The sequence below is a fragment of the Myxocyprinus asiaticus genome, chromosome 11 (genome assembly GCF_019703515.2).
Source record: "Myxocyprinus asiaticus isolate MX2 ecotype Aquarium Trade chromosome 11, UBuf_Myxa_2, whole genome shotgun sequence".
Taxonomy (NCBI): domain Eukaryota; kingdom Metazoa; phylum Chordata; class Actinopteri; order Cypriniformes; family Catostomidae; genus Myxocyprinus; species Myxocyprinus asiaticus.
Window position 1 is genome coordinate 21,470,034 of NC_059354.1, and position 20,302 is coordinate 21,490,335.

General features: G+C 38.6%; 1 protein-coding gene and 1 pseudogene across 2 annotated transcripts; both read left to right on the plus strand.

Moving 5' to 3' along the window:
- LOC127447889 (V-set domain-containing T-cell activation inhibitor 1-like) lies at nt 1-2,176 on the plus strand (annotated as a pseudogene).
- A 240-nt stretch (nt 2,177-2,416) lies between these two features.
- trim45 (tripartite motif containing 45) lies at nt 2,417-13,985 on the plus strand. 2 transcript variants are annotated; one of them, XM_051710024.1, is made up of 6 exons: nt 2,417-3,144; nt 4,287-5,038; nt 9,062-9,191; nt 9,651-9,765; nt 10,106-10,232; nt 10,573-13,985. In XM_051710024.1, the coding sequence occupies exons 1-6, from the start codon at nt 2,666-2,668 to the stop codon at nt 10,722-10,724; spliced, it is 1,755 nt and encodes a 584-aa protein (XP_051565984.1). In that variant the 5' UTR covers nt 2,417-2,665; the 3' UTR covers nt 10,725-13,985. The 2 variants fall into 2 exon arrangements, with proteins under 2 accessions (XP_051565984.1, XP_051565986.1); XM_051710026.1 differs by having other exon boundaries at nt 10,584-13,985.
- The last annotated feature ends 6,317 nt before the right edge of the window (nt 13,986-20,302 follow it).

The following is a 20,302-nucleotide window of genomic DNA, read 5'->3' on the forward strand; positions in this document are numbered from 1 at the left end:
ATGGCTTCAATTGGACAAATAATCTTTGAAAGGTAATGGAAAGTGAAATTTATCAATTTATCACTTGATATCTACAAGTTTGCCATTGAATATTGTTAATACAATTTTTGTGTGTGGGGGGGGGGGGGGGTTCTCTTCTGTAGTATGATTTTTCTCATAGTAGTAATCTCTGGACTCATAATTTTCATTTTGACTATTGCTTTTTCAGGTTAGTAAAACATTTTCAATTGCCTACTTTGAGTGATTTTAGATTGTAAAGTTTAGTCTCTTGGTGGATGCCTTCTAAAAAATGCAGTTGGACTTTTGAGTTATACACTAGTTGTTTATGTACGTGTTTGTGTGTCATCTCAAGTGTCCCAAGGTACCGTTGAGAGCAGTAGTCCCTCTACTGTGGGTAATCTTGGGCAGGATGTGGTCATGTACTGCAGGTTCCTCACCAATAGTGGCAATGGGCAATATGATGATGTGTCAATCACTTGGCAAAAAGATGGTCACAGTGGAGCGGTCTATTAATACAAGAAAAAAGCAGCCCAACTTCAGGGGCAGAACGTGCAGTTCAGAAACAGGGCTCAACTTTTCCCAGATGTTATCTCTACAGGCAATGTTTCCCTACTCCTGAGGAGTGGGAGGTGGGAGGATGATGGTGTGTATCGCTGTAGTGTCAGTGCACCAAAAATCTCCGGGACTACCAGCATTGACCTTAAAGTGGCTGGTAAGTAACTGAATTTTTTAGACATTTGATTAAAAACAAATTTATATGTTTAAAAACAGAATTTACTTGTGAACTTAAAATCTGAAAGAAAATTAATTTAAAAAGATTCCTAAAACTCAACAAACTAAAACTTTTTTTTAAAATCTTTTATATCTTATTTTGTTACATCACTATATGTATATATGTTTAAAATGTATATGTTTGTATGTATGTATATACATCGCACTGACTTCTGGAAGCTTCTGTCACCATGACAAATTCCTTGTATGTGTAAGCATACTTGGCAATAAAGCTCATTCTGATTCTGATTCTGGTTCTGATGAATCTGTAAGCCATGGCTAGTTTTAAACATTAAACTCATCTTAAAAATGTAATTTGGTGAAGCAATTCAATAACCATCTTCTGGAATATACTTGTATTTAAAAACTAATTATTTTACTCCTTACTAATGCGGAAAGTGTCAAATAATAAATAGTGTTTGTTATGAATTCACACAGAAATAAGCTGGTGTGATGTTCTGTATGTGTTTTGCAGCTTTCTCAGCTCCCACATTTACCCAACAGAAAGAAAGGTCTCTGACTGCTGAGGCTCAAAGATGGTTTCCACAGCCAAATGTTAGCTGGTTAAGTCAGAGCGGGGAGCTGTTGAACAGCAGCACCCAATATAGCAACAACTCTGCTGTAATCAAGCAAGTTGTGAGTGTCTATGAAGGCCCAGTAAAAGCTGATGACACCTACACCTGTCTTATCCAGAACAGTCTCGTGAAGGCTGTCTCGGAGGCAACTGTAACAGGTAAATAAATACATGTTGGAAAAAAAATAAAGGTGTAAAGATAACCAAGGAAACCAGGACTCACCCATAATTGCATAGCATATCAAATGAAGTCCATTAAAAATAATTCTGTGATAAGCAAGGCCAAACGAACTTGTTAAAACATTATGACACAGTCAGTAGGCTATGTCAGTGTGTTGGAGTTACACAGCCTAAAACATTATGCTTCTGTTACCCTCAAAACATTTATTTTTGTCTAATTTTAAGTTTTACACATTTCAATTTCATTACAAAATTCCATCAAATTGAACTGAGTAATCTTTAACCAAATCCAATTAATAAAAGTTTAATATATTTAAGTTTTATTAATGTAATTTTGTTAAAGAGATTACTCACATTGATGAAATTTTGTTATGAAATTGTAATGCATAAATCTTATTAGTTTTAAATATTTTTTTAAAGGTAAAATGTTAATCAGATTTTCTTTTGTTATTAATGAATCCTCAGGAAATTGAGTGACAGGGAAGACATACTTCATTTTTAATGCTGCATCTACAAAAGTGTCATCTTTTCAACTACTGTTGACAGTCATCCTCATTCTTTCTGTGTTCCAAAAGACATGATGAACTTTCTTATGGTTGGTTAATAGATCAGTCAACCACCTTCAAGTTGGTATTCTCTCTGTTAAATAAATGGAAGCTGAACATGGAACCACTTTGTCTCTAATGAAATAAAAAATATATATTTAAAATAATAAATTGTATGCCCCTGACGCTTGATTGCACTTTTGTGTCTTGATCTGTCAAGCCAGCAGATGGGGACATCAATATTTCGCCCATGCTGCACAGGCGTAGACTGTCTTTACACTACTCGCTCTGATTTTAGGCCACGCCTCTAAACGTCTACGCGTATCTTGATTGGTCGGTGAGACTAGATCTCAGATAACGTGAGCGAAAAAGTTAACTACTCACAAACTTTGATCTGTTACACTTTAATGTAAATATTAACAACTTTGTGCTTGCGCTGTGGTATTGAAGAAGTTTAGCGATTTTCTAATAGAAAGCTCGCGTTTTATTTTGTAGACTAGTTTTTTGAACAGTGACGTGTCGACTGTACTTGTGTCAATTGGATGCGCGTTTGTTACAGATTACGATATTCAGAGAGTAAAAAACAACAACGACGATGTCACTTCGCAAAGAGCAATCAATTCATGAAGAAAAACAAGAAGATTTGAGTAAAAACACTCTTCAGACTAATGGGGACGCTGGAAAGAAATCCAGAGTAGTTTGTCGCGTCTGCAATCGGATGTTTCGGGATCCTAAAATTCTCCCTTGCTTGCACACGTTTTGTGCGGATTGTGTTCGCCAGCTCGAGCCGTTCTCTGTGCATGGACTGAACGGGGAACGACTTTCGCCTGAAGACGAGCTGCACGGGCGCAGCTCTGTAACAGTCATGTGTCCGGAGTGCGATTCAGAGGTGGATCTGCCAACATCGGGTGTGGATGGGCTGAGCACTGACCATCTTGCGCTGGATGAGGTTTTCGCGGAGACCCTGCTGATCGAAAATAGCGTGTTGTGCGACTTGTGCAGCGACAGCAACGCAGGGAAGCGCTGTGAGGTGTGTTGCGTCAACCTCTGCGAGTTCTGCAGTCAGGCTCACAGGTTAGTTTATCAGCTGTTTTTTGTTGTTGTCTAAATTAATCCTGAACTGTATTGTGCATTGATCTGGAATGTTATACGTGTGTGTGTCATTTTTGCGCCATTAGCATCAAAACTGTTTTCAAACAAGTTTCCCTAAACACTCCCCCTGTCTTCCATTGGTCGTTTAAACATACAGTCCCGCCCCAAACTTAGTCCATTGGTTGAGCCTGTGTCGGGTTAGTCAGGATACTCAAACAAACAGCAATGTTTTGATACACTTTTTGAGGAAATGCTGTAAAATTAGTTTAATGTTTGACATTTGTTTGAAATTTGGCATAAAATCCATTTAAATCTCTATGTTGTTCACATCATGCAGCCAAAACAACAGACATAAACAGATATCCTTAGCATACGACAAGGCTTATTTTTTTTTTTTTTTTCAATTATCCCTTCAAATCCATTTAACAATTTAACTATTTGAAGTTGACATCACACCAATTTTAAAACACTCAGAAAAATATCATTTTCATGACAGAAGACTCCATTTGGAGAACATGCATTTTATGTTTTATTTAAAAAAAAAAAATAGAATTCTAAATGTATAGTCTATTTTATTCTAATTCTATTTAACTCTGACTGTTTGATCGAAAGATGTCAAGGTAACTAACTTCTAAGTACTCCGAATATTATTCCTTACATTGCACAAGGCCTCTTTTGGGTAGGAATCAAACTATTAATGGCATCCTTATAGTTAACTGCATATCACTCTGGAATAGGAGATAGAATTTGTTTTTTCCCCTTTTTCTTCCAATTTGGAATGCCCAATTCCCAATGTGCTTTTTAAGTCCTCGTGGTCACGTAGTGATTCGCCTCAGTCCGTGTGGCTTATCACGTGGCTTGTTGAACGCGTTGCCACAGAGACATATCACGTGTGGAGGCTTCACACCATCCACCGTGGCAACCACGCTCAACTCACCACGCGCCCCACTGAGAACGAACCACATTATAGCAACCACAAGGAGGTTACCCCATGTGACTCTACCCTCCCTAGCAACCGGGCCAATTTGGTTGCTTAGGAGACCTGGCTGGAGTCACTCAGCACGCCCTGGGATTCGAATTTAAAGAGACATCATGTCATGTAATACTTGCCATCTTCTCTGCAGGAGACAGAAGAGGACCTCCTCTCACTCAATCCAAAGTCTACAGGAGCTGAAATCTCAGGGTCGTCTCACAAGGCCTGTCCTATGCTCTCTGCATCCTGGCCAGGAATTACGTCTCTTCTGCGAGCCCTGTGACCTCACCGTGTGCTTGGAATGTGCAGCGACCTTTCACCGTGACCACCACTGCAGCCCTGCCCGTGAAGTCATCAGTCGCCATGGAGATCGCATCAAGGATTTGGTGGTCAGGAGCTTAAGACCTCGTCTTTCTCGTTTGGAGGAGTCTCTAAGACGTGTGGACATATCCCAAGAGACATTGCAGACACGGACTGACACGTTGGCTGGTGAGATTCGGGCATTCGCTCGGGGCTATGCCAGCGCAGTGGAGGCGCATTGCTGTTCTCTACTGCGGTCGTTGGAAGATGTGAGGTTGCAACGCAGGAACCAACTCCATCTGCAGAAAGCTCAGCTGCAGCAGGCCTTGTCTGATGTCCGCAGTGGGGTGGACTTCGCAGAGCGCCTGCTCACATGCGGTTCAGACGCTGAAATCCTCAGTGCCAAGGGAGTCACTTTGAGGAGGTTAATGAAGCTTGTGGAGTCAGGATACGAACCACACCCAACAACAGTCGCTCATGACAGTGCCAGCAGCATCTGTTTCCTACCTCATGAGAGTGCAGGGCAGGTGGAGGGATTTCCTGTGGTTGGAGTCGTGCATGCCAAGGCTGTGGATCCCAGCAAGTGTACTATCCAGGGAGAAGGTAAGAGTAGCATATTGTGATGACACTGATGATCGGACATAGAAGGAAGCCTCAGTGTTAAAGATGAATTTATTAAAATTGTCAGTCATACCAAATGAATTTCTCTAGAGAAGCTCTCTCCATTTGGAATTGGGCGATAGTGGTGATAAACCAATATATATATATATGTGTGTGTGTAACTATGCCATTCAAAAGATATTTCACTTGTGCAAAAGTTTCATAATCTATCGACAGTCAATACAATTCAGTAAATAAAATAAAAATATAGTTCCCGACAGTAAATAAAATTATATTTACATCAAATTATATCATTATTATTAGGGTTGTTGATTTAATGCATTAATTTTGTATGATTCATTTTATGCAAAATAACCCATAAAAAAATAATGCAAATAATCATGCCTCTGACCTGTACATTAATTCTGTAATAAGGAATGTTTCTACCATTGGAGCACTTCAAGCTTGATGTACCACCTCAAAGTTTTTGCAAATTTGTGGCACTGTAGGGGGCAGTGAGCGCAACTCGATGCTGTAGAGGCAACGTGCCTCGTCAAACCAAGCTCCACAGCCTTCCACAGATAACGTGCTCTTGCATTTCCAACAGCTGGACCAAGCATAACGGAATGCAGGGATCACGAGACAAGTTTTTCAACATTTCAAACTGTTTACCTTGAAACAGCATCCTAAAACTAGCGCTTTTGACTAGAGACGCTGAAAACTAGTGAGACGTGAAAGACCAAAGTGAATCTCCAAAAGCGTTCATCTGACGCATGAGTACATTAAAGGAATAGCTCACCCAAAAATTATAATTCGCTCATCATTTACTCACCCTTATACAGTCTCAAACTCGTATGACTTTCTTTCTTCTGCGGAACACAAACTAAAAAACATCCCAGGAGTAATCAAGCTTCAAATTAAGATCACGCCGATGAGACTGCAGATGTCAATTTATGTAGTGAAAAAAAAGTTACATTTTGGTTTGTTTCTCACCCAAAAACAATCGAATCGCTTTGGAAGACATGAATTAAATTTAAGTTGTATGGATTACCTTTATGTCCATTTTGGACTTTGCAAGTGTTGGTCCCCATTGACTTGCATTGTATGGATATATTCAAATCAGATCTCTGTCAAAATATCTTTGTTTGAGTTCTGCAAAAGAAAGAAAGTCATATGAGTTTGAGACTGCATAAGGGTGAGTATATGATGAGAGAATTATAATTTTTGGGTGAACTATTCCTTTAACATGAATGCTGCTACAATATACTGTATGTAGCTATATGACAGCAATGCATTTGAATTATCTTAATTATAATATGTAATTATATTATTAATTGTACATTCAATTATATTTATATGTGGGCTTTTCTCAGTTAATATTAATGTACACAAATTAATTGTGATTAATTTGATTAATCAACATAACATTTATAATAAATTTGATACAAATTTTAAATTGACAGCCCTAACTATAATATTGTCCATCAGTCACCCTGTTCTCTAGATATCGGTAACATTAGGCCCTTTCCCACCTACAGTCCTGGTACTTCTCCCTAAGTAACTTTCTAGATGAGAACTCTTACGAGGAACGGAACACCTGAGGAGACTTTTTCCCTGTTGCATTCCCATTCACAAAGGAACCACTAATGACATCATCTAGTATTGACAATTTTTTCTGAAGTTATTTGCACGCGTGTTTCAATAGCAACAGCAACAAAATCAACAACACTGACGGAGGATGCCGGGATCGGAACTACACTTTTGTTTGTTTAGGGCTGTTTTATACGAACTTTGGCTGTACGGGAAAACATAGGCAGCTGCCATATCAGTTAATGGTTTAAACAGCAGTGTTTTTGGATGAATGGAACTATCTGAACAGTTTAAAAAGCACCTTATTTCATCCTAACGTCATCCATCCTTATACAGCCTCCGAAGGCAGCATTTACTAGTTTCCGGATGCAGCCTGTTTCTTCAGGTTACAGGTTCAACTGGGCTCGCGAGGCGTGCATGTGGTCCTCCATGCAGTCCTCTGAGTATAGCAGCTAGTTTGTTTACAAACAGTGGCTATAGAGCTAATTTCCTTTCTCAATGCAGGTTTTTGACCAATCACAGGCTGCAGCACCTCCCACAGTTCCTATCCGCCCCATAAGTATCTACCTCGGAGTAGGAGCTAAAAATGTCCCCTAAAACAGCTTTGATGAACTGTAGTTCCTTCGGTGCAAAAGTGATGAAAAACACTAGACCCGGGGAAAAGTACCTAAAATGGGCTTAAGTACAGCCAGTGGGAAAGGCCCTTGTTGGCCATTAAAAAACTGTGAGACCTTAGATCCTCCCTTGTTCCCTGTCCACACACACAAATACAAATTCACACACCAATAAGCCTAGGGCATGACATGGGGATAAGTCATACCCAACATTCCTGGCTACCATGGCAATGTTTTATGTGCTTTTGGTCCTAAAGTGTGCCTGTAAGGGTCATTTTTCAAGCTCTGTCCCAGCATGCCTCATCAGGTGTACACTCACCACATTCCCAAACAGTCATAACCCTTACAAGCTGAATGACAAACAGACTGTAAACAGGAGAATGTAATGCTGCTCGCTTTCAGATATTCAGTTTGCATACTGACTAACCGTGTTTGTCCTCAAGCATTGTTGTCTGCCTGAAAAGAGAATATGTTGGTAAAATATGTTTTAGACTTTTAAAGCATTGTATAATTTAGGACATATTTTAACTCGCTTCATGAATTATTAGATCACATTGAAAATTGTTTCCTTGAAAAAAAATAAAAATAATAATTCCCAATCTGTTTCCCCAAAATGAGATATTTTGAGAAAGATGCACATCTCTACACTGCAACAGAAGGTAATGGGTAAATATTCCAAAGGTACCAGGTGCATCACCACTTTCATCACTGTTAGTACACTCACATTCAGTTTAAAAGTTTAATTTCAGTCAAACTAAAATAATGCTTTAGTCTGACTGAAATGTACAGAATTTTTTAACAGACCTAGATACGATTGTAGCTTGGCTTCGTCAGGATGTATGCACGTTAATTGGATCACAATTGGCCTCGACTCTGTGCTCATGCTTATTCTAAAAAAGACACGCAACCTGTATTTAACCTGCCATATTTTAAGTCCTTCCTTCAAATGTTCGATTACGCATTGTGTTATTTGATTTCGTCATGAACACGCCCCTACCGCCATATTGTCTGTAGACATGGGGTAAACAAAGCAGTGCATTTCGCCGGTACCAATGAGATAAACAAAGACATTGGAAGCATTGTGACTGTGGAAAGCATTAAAGTGTACATAGAAATGTTTGATAATATTTACGAAGGTTACGAAGATAAATATGGAGATAAACTTAATTGGTGGATTTAATCCTTCACGTGCTGCTAAGAAAAACGCTTCTGATTCTGATTTTACCCACATGCTGCGTTATCCTCATCCCTCATTCTAACTACATAGTCTTTTTCTTACTATGTGCTCTGTTTTCCACTTTTTTGTTCCACTTCACCCTTTAAAGGCAACTAGTATACGATTTAACTGGTTACCATTTAAAAATCAAAATAACTTTCCTGTTTATATATTATATAAACCTGTAAATTTATATCCCAACTATAAATAATACACTTAACTTTATATGGCATTATTTTGTAATACTCTTTCTTCCACTGCACTGCCAGACAAACTGTTTACATCTGCGACTCCAGACAATATGACTACGGTGCTTGTCGTGACATCATCGGAATACTATCTTTAATTGGCAGACAGATGCACAATTTAGCTTGCCTGCACAAAAATCCACTAGCTCGATTATACCTGCAATATTTTGCTATTGTGATATTGTCTGCATTGTCCGAAAGCAGTTCACAGCCTTGTTGATGGATAATGCACAATTTCTGTTTTCTTATATTTTTGTTTTTGCTCGCATCAGAAAAGTGTCATTTTGGCATTTTAAACTTACCAATGTCAGCCCACATGTGTTGGACTATGTGTGTGATCTCTGGAAATAACTCGCAGGTGTGGAGCGAGGTCATGAAGGCCAACGGGGGGAGTTCACTCTGGTTTGCAGAGACTCCTCGGGAGAGCAGATGGGCAGAGGAGGAGACCCTGTGCTGGTCAGCATAGTACACAAGGAGAGGAAGGGTTGGTGAGTATATGATCATCATGGGAAAAATGTGCCAGACAGGAATGCACATGTCAATCATTTGATAATACTTTCACTAATATCTCCACATGGCCCAAGCATCAAAAACTTTTAGCCATCCTTACCAATTAGAGGGATTTCAACCAACATCAGTTTATACTATCATTAAATCAAAGGAAACTTTTAAATGTAAACTCTTAAACCCCGCTTTTTCAAGCAAAGGCAATCACTGTTTTCTGTAAGCTTAATAAGGAAACTAAGAGAAGGTAGATTTAAATGTCAGTGTAAAAAGGTTTAATTTTGTTCATTGTCGGTGGAGAGGAATTCAAACATGTCTGTTGAATCTCAGCGATTCTTAGCTCTGTCCCAGCATTCCTTTAGAAAATGGCAACAGATACAAAACTGAAGAGCTAAAATCTTATATTATTATTTTTTTGTGTTTTCCCCACTATCACATTATAGCTCTGTGGAGACGGCTGTGGTTGATCACAGTGATGGCTCATATGATGTCTCCTACATCCCTGTTGAACCAGGTCTTTACTCTGTGTGGGTTTGTGTCAAAGCACAGCATGTCCAGGTAACTATTCAGTTAAATGGTTTTAGTACTGGTTCAGTACAATGTTCGAACAAGTAATAACAATAATTTTTTTAGGCTAAATACATTTAGCCCAATCGACTGCATCTGTTTCATGCTGTCGATTACCACAGAAAACAATTTTGACTTGCACCTCGGTTTGTAAAAACATGCACTTGTGATGGAAGTTTATGTTGCAAATGTCTATTCTGTTACAAAGCAAGTCTATGGGGTATGCCTCAGATGTTGTTGATAATGCTGAACTTGTATTAAAGCCAGAATATTCATTTAGAGTGCAGTGATGCTGAGACAATATATTTGACAAACAATAAATTTTTTTCAGGGTTCACCTTTCGTGCTAACTGTGAAGAGAAAGTTCAGACGTCACCGTGGTATATTCCATTGCTGTTCCTTCTGCTCTGGTGGGGGCGCTAAAGAGGCACGCTGTGGCTGTCCTGGGACAATGCCAGGTAACTGGAGCTAGTGTTAAAGAAATAGTTATGAAAATGATAATTCTCTGATCATTTACTCACTTTTATGCCATCTCAGAATTGTATGACTTTTTTTTTCTGTGGGACACAAATTTTTGTATTTTGATGGAGATGTGTACACGCACTTTATGCATGCTTTGCACATGCATCCATATTATTTTAATATAATAAAAGGCCAGTTTACAACAAAAATTTGGTAACGGCAGTTACATTTGTCCTGTTTGTATTGTTAGGATACAAATGCTAAAATATTCAGTCGAATTGGCCATATCAATTAACATGCCTGTATCTGTTTTGTGTGTGTGTACACTAACTGTAGGTGGGTTTCAGGGTTGTGGGCATGGCCATAAAGGACACCCTGGTAAGTCCCACTGGTCATGTTGTGGAAGTGTTGTGGAGGCCTCAGAGTGTATTCTGCATAATCTGGGTGCAGTGTCTACTCGTGGACATCTCAGGACTGTGGAGCTCTAAGACAAACAAGCAGCTCTTTTCCCTGCATAACAAGAGAAAATGTTACCTTAAAACTCTGTGCACATGCTCAACTAGCCAAAATATAGAAACCAAAAATTTACAAATTTTTCAAATTTATCAAGTTTTGTCTTTTGTCACTCGATAAAATGTCTGATAAATACATGAAAAATAATGTCTACGTAGAACATACAGTTGAAGTCAGAAGTTTACATACACTTATGTTGAAGTCATTAAAACTAATTTAACCACTCCAGAGATTTTGTATTAGCAAGTTGTTTAGGACATCTACTTTGTGCATGACACGAGTAATTGTTCCAACAATTGTTTACAGACAGATTGTTTCACTTTTAATTGACTACATCACAATTCCAGTGGATCAGAAGTTTACATACACCAAGTTAACGGTGCCTTTAAGCAGCTTGGAAAATTCCAGAAAATGATGTCAAGCCTTTAGGCAATTAGATTCTGATAGAAGGTGTACTGAATTGGAGGTGTACCTGTGGATGTATTTTAAGGCCTATCTTCAAACTCAGTGCCTCTTTGCTTGACATCGTGGGAAAATCAAAAGAAATCAGCCAAGACCTCAGAAAAAAAAATCGTGGACCTCCACAAGTCTAGTTCATCCTTGGGAGCAATTTCCAAACACCTGAAGGTACCATGTTCATCTGTACAAACAATAGTACACAAGTATATACACCATGGGACCACGCAACCATCATATCGCTCAGGAAGGAGACGCATTCTGTCTCCTAGAGATGAACGTAGTTTGTTGCGAAAAGTGCAAATCAATACCAGAACAACAGCAAAGGACCTTGTGAAGATGCTGGAGGAAACAGGTAGACAAGTATCTATATCCACAGTAAAACAAGTCTTATATCGACATAACCTGAAAGGCTGCTCAGCAAAGAAGAAGCCACTGCTCCAAAATCACCATAAAAAAAGCCAGACTACAGTTTGCAAGTGCACATGGGGACAAGGATCTTACTTTTTGGAGAAATGTTCTCTGGTGTAATGAAACAAAAATTTAACTGTTTGGCCATAATGACCATCATTATGTTTGGAGGAAAAAGGGTGAAGCTTGGAAGCTGAAGAACACCATCCCAACCGTGAAGCATGGGGGTGGCAGTATCATGTTGTGGGGTGCTTTGCTGCAGGAGAGACTGGTGCACTTCACAAAATAGATGACATCATGAGGAAGATATATTATGTGGATATATTGAAGCAACATCTCAAGACATCAGCCAGGAAGTTAAAGCTCAGTCACAAATGGGTCTTCCAAATGGACAATTACCACAAGCATACCTCCAAAGTTGTGGCTAAATGGCTTAAGGACAACAAAGTCAAGGTATTGCAGTGGCCATCACAAAGCCCTGACCTCAGTCCGATAGAAACAGAACTGAAAAGGCGTTTGCAAGCAAGGAGGCCTACAAACCTGACTCAGCTACACCAGTTCTGTCTGGAGGAATGGGTCAAAATACCAGCAACTTATTGTGAGAAGCTTGTGGAAGGCTACCCAAAATGTTTGACCCAATTTAAACAATTTAAAGGCAATGCTACCAAATACTAACAAAATGTATGTAAACTTCTGACCCACTGGGAATGTGATGAAAGAAATAAAAGCTGAAATAAATAATTCTCTCTACTATTATCCTGACATTTCACATTCATAAAATAATGATCCTAACTGACCTAAGACAGGGAATGTTTTGTACGATTAAATGTCAGGATTTGTGAAAAACTGAGTTTAAATGTAATTGGCAAAGGTGTATGTGAACTTCTGACCTCAACTGTACATACTGTAATGTCTTTAGAAAACACTAAATGTTTCTGTATAATTATTGTAAACATTTCTAACACTTGGATCACTTTTTGAAGAAAAAAAAATCACTTTTCTTCAAATATCCAGATCTTCAGTATTGTTATTTTTAAACATACATTTTTTTTATTATTTGTGTCTGCATCATTGTTCCCTTTTTAATAATAATCAGCATGTTTTCTTTGAAATTACCCAGCAATATTATCAATGTAACATGTTAGAAATAGATCCAACTATAATGGTGTATTTTTATATGTATGCATGACTCCATACCAAAGAATGCCTTTTGTTCTGTAGACTTCCATGTATCAGAATTACCATTTCAGCTGTCTTTATATACAGTACTGGTACCTCATATTAAACAACACTTACCTCTCCACTGTCAAGAGTGGCACTTCATAAATTGTGGACACGTTTTATGGTGTTCTCATTGTGATCTGTTATACTTTATGCTCTGCTTAGTGTCATGTCTATGACCCAGACCTGCTAAAAGCAGAGGGAGTTAACAATGCATTAGAAGTTGTTTCAGCTAGACAAATTTCTTTATTTTCTGCATATCTGCTTATTTTTCTAATATGGATCTCACCCCCAGCTAGTTTAGCTTGCTTATTTGGTGATAATTTAATTCAAGGTTAACATTTGCTATTTTGTTTTCTTGAATAATTGTACTTTTAATAGCACACTACCAGTTTGGACAGACCAACTAATTTTTTATTATAACCATTTTCTAAATTTTAGGATTATTGTAAAGTCCTCAAAACTATTAAATAAAACAAATGACACTATATGAAACAATATTATGAAAAAAATGAAACCTAATATTGTGTATTTTACAGTCTTCAAAGCAACCAGTCTTTTCCTAGAGGTATACTGTAGCACTGCAAACCCTTGGCATTCTCATTAAGTATCCACCTGGGATTTTCTTTTAATAGCATTGAAGGCGTTCCATCAGGTCCAACTCATTAATAATAATAATTGTAGTTTTGTAAAGAATTCAGAGAAAGACTATTTATTTATGTCTACAAAAATAATTTCAAGCATTTAAGCTTAAGCTTTTAGATCAAGTGTGTTTCTGTCAAGTGTATACAAACTTGACTGGAAGTGTATTTGATAAATCTTACCACATCCATTCTTAGATTTTTAGATAAAAGGAAAACATTCATTTTTAACCACAACTCAATCTTGGCCAATGAACGGTGGGACTGTTTTAAACAACGTTCTGGATTCCTCTAACACTAGATGGCAGCAGTGGTTCATGAGGGACTTGCATTGTTTTTTAAAGCGTTAGTTCACCCAAAAATTTTAATTCTCTCATTTACTCACCCTCATGCCATCTGTGTGTATGACTTTATTTCTTTTGCAGAATACAAATGAAGATTGTTAGAAGAATATCTCTGCTCTGTATGTCCAATCAATGTAAATGTATGGTGGCCAGGCCTTTGAAGCTCTAAAAAGCATATCGAGTCAGCATAAAAGTAATCCATCAAACTCCAGTTGTTAAATCAATGTCTTCTGAAGTGAACTAGTTGGTTTCGGGTGAGAACAGACCAAAATGTAACTTCATGTTCACTGTACATCTTGACAGCAGTCTCCTTGGCGATCATGATTTTAAGCTCGATTACACTTCCTATAGTGCCATCTAGCGCTCTGTGCATGCATGAAGCACTAGTAAGTGTAATCGAGCTTGAAATCAGGATCGTGTCTAGAGACTGTAATGCAAGATTTACAGTGAAAAAGGAGATGTATTTTGGTTTGTTCTCACCCAAACCTAACTGGGTCGCTTCAGAAGACACTAGTTAAACCACTGGAGTTTGATGGATTACTTTTATGCTGACTTTATCTACTTTTTTCAGCTTCAAAGGCCTGGCCACCATTCATTTACATTGTATAGTATAGATCTACAGAACTGAACAGATAAACTGAATTGAAATGTGTAGAAATAAATAAATCTCAAATAGTGTTCTGGTATCATTTATTCATTGCATTTAGATGAAAGAATGAAAGACTCTTTAAACTGCCAACATTTATAAAGACTATTCTGATTGAAGAGCATTCACCTTCATCTGCAAAAATAAATATATAATAATGTAATTAATCAAAGGAGAGACATCAGACAATAACCTCTAGTATTTTTTATTATGCAATGCGCGCGCACACACACACACTTTAAGTAGATTAAAGTACCCAGTCAATCAGCTTGAATCAGTCAAACACCATACTCGTTTCTGCTTTGAACTCTCAGTTTTCTCATTGAAATTTCTCCCACACAGCCAAAGACATTAGCAGTTCTGTATGCCTGAAAACTTCTGATGATGATTTTGTGTGTGTGCGTGTGTGTGTGAATTGTTCAGTGGTGTAATGTATGGATTACAAGCTTTTCTACATGTAGCGCATCCTCTTTGGGGTGTGGGGTTGGGGGGTCTGTTACACTGATGTCATGACCTGGATACAATCTAAATGGCTGTCAGGATGTGGGTTGAATAAAGGAGACAGCGCCAAACAGGGCCTCTAAGATGTAAAGTAGGCCATAACACTCTCCGGATGGGCCGAACATTTGGAAGGGTGGGTGTGGTGTAGTTGTCAAGGTGGTCCAAGCTCTTGATTGGGTGGGCCAGTCCCACCCAGGCCCCACTGTGGAGCTGGGCCATGCAGCAAAGTGTGTCATGTTTAGATTTGTATTACAGTAATAAGTGCTACTGATCTCTGTGCAACAAACAGGTCTTTCAACAGACCAATGATGAATTTTGCAGTCTGGTGCAGGCCTAGTCTATGTGCCAATATTTAATCATAATATATAAAGTAATAATATATGTTGCTGAGTCATTTACAAATCTAATAACACTATGTAACACAATTTTTGTTCCTGGGTAGTAAGTGTTATTTCCTAATTCCTTATGCCTCAAAAGTATAGAAAATTGCTATTAGTCCCCACAAACTTTGCTTTTGTGACCAGGACAGTGATATTTTGAAATGTACCTATTTCCAATGAGAAAACAGGCGAATTTGTGTCTTTTCGTTCACATAAAGTCAGAAAAAAACAACATATGAATCCAAATTAACATGTATTTATACTGAAGTAATACAAAAATGACTACAAAAGATTTAGAAGTAAGTAGTTTTTCGAGATTTACGATTATACTGTAAATCACTTTCACGAATCAGCCCCCAAATGTACTCATCATACCTCAAGGCGTCCAGCAAGGTCTTTATGCTGTTGTAATCTTCTTTGAGGTGCACCAACTGAGCCAGGGGAAGAGGCGGGTACTTGTTACCATTATGAAGCAGCACGGCTTTTTTTTTTTTTTTTTTTTAATTAACAATTTTTATTGATTCCATGCAGCAAATCAAATAGACAGAAAATGCAGAATCAAACCACATGAAATCACAACTTTTCCCCCCGAACATTAACCCCCCAACCCCCACCCGACACAGGCAAGCACCCCAGTGGTCAAAAGCCAACTGACAAAGACACACATATAGACAATAAAACAGCAGAAAATGTTTAGAAACATATATATATATATATATATATATATATATATATATATATATATATATATAAAACTGCCCCTTCCAAAAAGGCTAAATAGCTGCCCCATTTCCTGATGTACAAATCCAGGTTGCCTAGCATTCTACATGCCAACACCTCAAATGCTGCTACCCTGCCCATCTCGGTAGACCACTCATGAAATGAGGGTGCATCAGTTGACTTCCATCCCCTGAGAATTACCTGTCTGCCAATCATCTGCTTAATCAATCAATGCAAAATCTTAAATTGCATCAGACACACCCTTGCATCTCTAGATGCAGACTTGACGTTTTTTAGGATCCTAGCCCACACCCCCTCCCCCAATGTCAAGTTTAGATCTTTCTCCCATAATCTTTTGAAAGAATTCAAAGTTCCGTCCCCCAGACTCTGAATTAGCAGAGAGTAATACACTGATGCCTCATGACCCTTCCCAAAAGCAGCAATCACCACTCCCAGAGTATCAGCCGTTTTAGGGGGGTGCGTTCCACTCCCAAAAACAGTGCAGAGTAGGTGGTGAAGCTGTAAATACTTCTAAAACTGAGATCTGGGAATGCCAAAATGTTGAACCAAATTTTCAAAAGGTCTCAATACTCCACCCTCATATAGGTCACTGAGTGCATTAACCCCCCTCACAATCCAGTCTGACCAACAGAAAGGGGACTTATTAATACATAGTTTAGGGTTCAGCCATATGCTCGAGGCTACGTTTAAATAAATATCCGAATTAAACACTCTGGACTTTTGTCCATATCGAGTGCAAATGCAAAATAACTGGGTGCGACTTAACCTCTGGCTAGTTTGATCGAAAGGCTTTGCAGTGGTGAGATAGGGGCAAGAACTTCCTTTTCAATACAAAACCAGGGAAGGGTTCTCTCAGGTGGAAGCGACCAATGAACCAAATGCATAATAATAAAACAAAATCTTGGGTAGGCCTAACCCACCATTGTCAATCGGCCTATGTAACTTATTGAAATTTAACCTGGGACGCTTACCATTACAAATAAAGGACTTCGCTATGCTATCAAATTGCTTGAAATAAGAGAGGGGGACATCTACAGGGAGAGACTGTAGCAGGTAGTTGAATTTTGGAATACAATTCATTATAATAACATTAACCTTCCCAATCATCGATAAATGTAATGAAGCCCACCTGTCCACATCATTCGAAAATCTCTTTATTAAGGGATCAAAATTAACTTTGACTAAATCAGACAAATGTGCTGGGAATAAAATTCCCAAATACTTAATTCCCTGTTTGGGCCATTGGAAGGCGCCCGGCTGAAAAGCAGTTACTGGACAATACGCTGTCATAGCCAAAGCTTCGGATTTAGACCAATTGACTTTGTATCCTGAGAACTTGGAAAAGGAATTAATAATTCTGTGGAGGCAAGGCATAGATCTAGTAGGGTTGGAGACGAATAATAAAATATCATCTGCATAAAGCAGAAGCTTATGCACCACACCTCCCGCAATCACCCCTGGAAAATCATCCTCCTTTCTTATCGTGGCTGCTAATGGTTCCAGGGCAAGACAGAACAATAATGGGGAAAGAGGGCAACCCTTCCGGGTGACCCTATCCAGAGTAAATAAATCTGAAATTAATCAGTTTGTTTGTACCGCCGCTACAGGGTGTCTATAAAGTAGTTTAATCCAACCAATAAAAGTATTCCCGAACCCATACATTTCCAAAATCTTAAAAAGATAATCCCATTCTACCATATCAAATGCCTTTTCGGCGTCAAGTGAGATGGCAGCGACCGGAGTATGATCATTCGCAACTGACCACATGATATTGATGAGACGCCTAATGTTGTCAGAAGAGCTGCGGCCCCGAATAAACCCCACCTGATCTATATGTATAAGTGTTGCCATAACTTTACTTAATCGATTAGCCAGAATTTTTGACAAAATGTTTATGTCTAACTGGATCAGGGAAATTGGATGGTAACTGTTACACTCGCTTGGATCTTTGTCCTTTTTAAGAATCAGACTGATCCGGGCTTGTATCATGTTTGGCGGAAGCTTTCCATTCTTTAATGATTCCGTATAAACTTCTAACAAAAGTGGAGCCAGTTCTGTAGCATAAGATTTGAAAAACTCAGCGGCAAAGCCGTCAGGCCCCGGAGCCTTGCCTGTAGGCAGGGCCTTAATTACCTCGTCAAGCTCCTCCAAGTTTATCCCAGAATCAAGAGAACTCCTTTGCTCAGTCGTCAGTTTAGGAAGATCTAATGGTTCCACAAAGTTCCTAATATCCTCATCAGTAGACGAAGACGTGGAACTATATAGATCAAAGTAGAATTCTTTAAAAGCATTATTAATATCAATGGCAGAGGTAAATATTTCACCACCAGCAGATTTCACTGAGGGAATGGCAGAAAAAGACTCTCTCTGCTTTATATATCTAACCAAAAGTTTTCCTGCTTTGTCCCCCGGCTCAAAGTATGACTGTCTTGCCCTGAATAACCAAAACTCCACTTTCCGCAACAAAATAGTATTATATCTATATTTCAATCGGGTCAGTTCTCTGAGGCCATCAGAAGACATTCGGCGCTTCGGCTCTGTCTCGGCAGTTTTAATATTTCCATCCAATTTTTTGGTGAATGAGGCATACAGTATGATCCGTCCCCTAAAAACTGCCTTAAGTGCCTCCCAAGCCACGCCCACAGAGGATACTGAGGACAATGATTTCTGCCTTTAGCATTTGTTGGAAATCAGGATTTTGCAAAAGGGATCCATTAAGGCGCCAACTATATGATTTATTTTTCTCTATATGTGGCAACATCTCTAAACTCACCAGGACATGATCTGAGACTAAGATATTTCTAATTGAGCAATCAATAACAGATGAAATGAGGGCTTTGGATATAAAAAAAAAAACTATTCTAGAATAAATCTTATGGACTGATGAAAAAAATGTATAGTCCCTACCAGATGGGTTCAAAAGTCTCCAAATATCTGTAAGACCAAGATTTCTATACATCCTGTGAAGTGTCAATGTTTCTCTAGGGGGCTTACACACTTTTGCTTCACTATGATCAAGGTCTGAGTCCATCAAAAGATTAAAGTCTCCTCCCAAAATTATATCATGAGGGGTGCCAGCAGGTTGCAACATCCCTTCAAGATCTATAAAATAGCCCTGATCATCAGCGTTAGGTGCGTAAATATTAGCCAAAATCAACCTTTGCCCCTGAATTTCAGCTAAAACAATAATGACTCTCCCTAATTTATCTTTAGTCTGTTTGAGACATTTGAATTGTAGATATTTATTAATCAATATAATGACTCCCTTGCTCTTACTTGAGCCAGCACTAAAGAAAATATGTCCACCCCATGTCTTCACACATTTTTCAGCTTCCTGCAGGGAAAGATGTGTTTCTTGAAGAAACACAATATCATATTTCTTACGTTTAAGAAAAGTAATAATATTCCTTCTTTTTATGGGGTGCTCCAACCCATTCACATTCCATGTGGAGAGAGAAAATCCACTCATATTAGCATTTGACATTTTGATATAGTAGAAAAAATTAATTGTGTGTCAAAAACAAAATTATACAGAACACATTCTCTATTACTGCAAAAATCCAACCTCGAACTTCCCCCCGAACAAAACAAACAGAATAAAGAAAAACGTGCGCATTAACCCCACGCACGACAGTGCCAACCGGCAACAATCCCTCTAAACTCAAAAGATCCACGAATACCCACGAGCCCCCATGACATCTTTGCCATCGGATTGCTCAATTTTGCCTCACAAATTTGTGACTTGTGAGGCAAAATTACATAACAGAAAATACTTTGTAAAATAAACCTCAGCCAATAGAAAGAATGAACACAAAGAACATGTAGATTCATTCACAGAACTGTCTCAAAGGTGTGATCTTCCACAAAACAAATTCCAGCTGATATAAAACCATTCAGATTCCTCGGACAGACAAACGAATGTTCAGTGAGCCAGCTGTTATGAGTTCAGCGGATGACGTAATCATTCCAATGTTCCGTAAAAATACTCAACAAAACAAACCACAGCCAGCAGGAGGAATAAGCATGAAGAACGAACAGATTAATCCACAGCTGTTCCAAAGGAGTGTTATTCAACAGAACAAGCTCCAGCCGCTAGGCGGAACCAATACAAAAAGAAACAAAACCGGCATCCCGGTTCCCTGGATGGTCGAGTCAATTCACTCGGAGGCCGCATAAAAGTATATACCATGACTTACTCAATCCATCAACTTC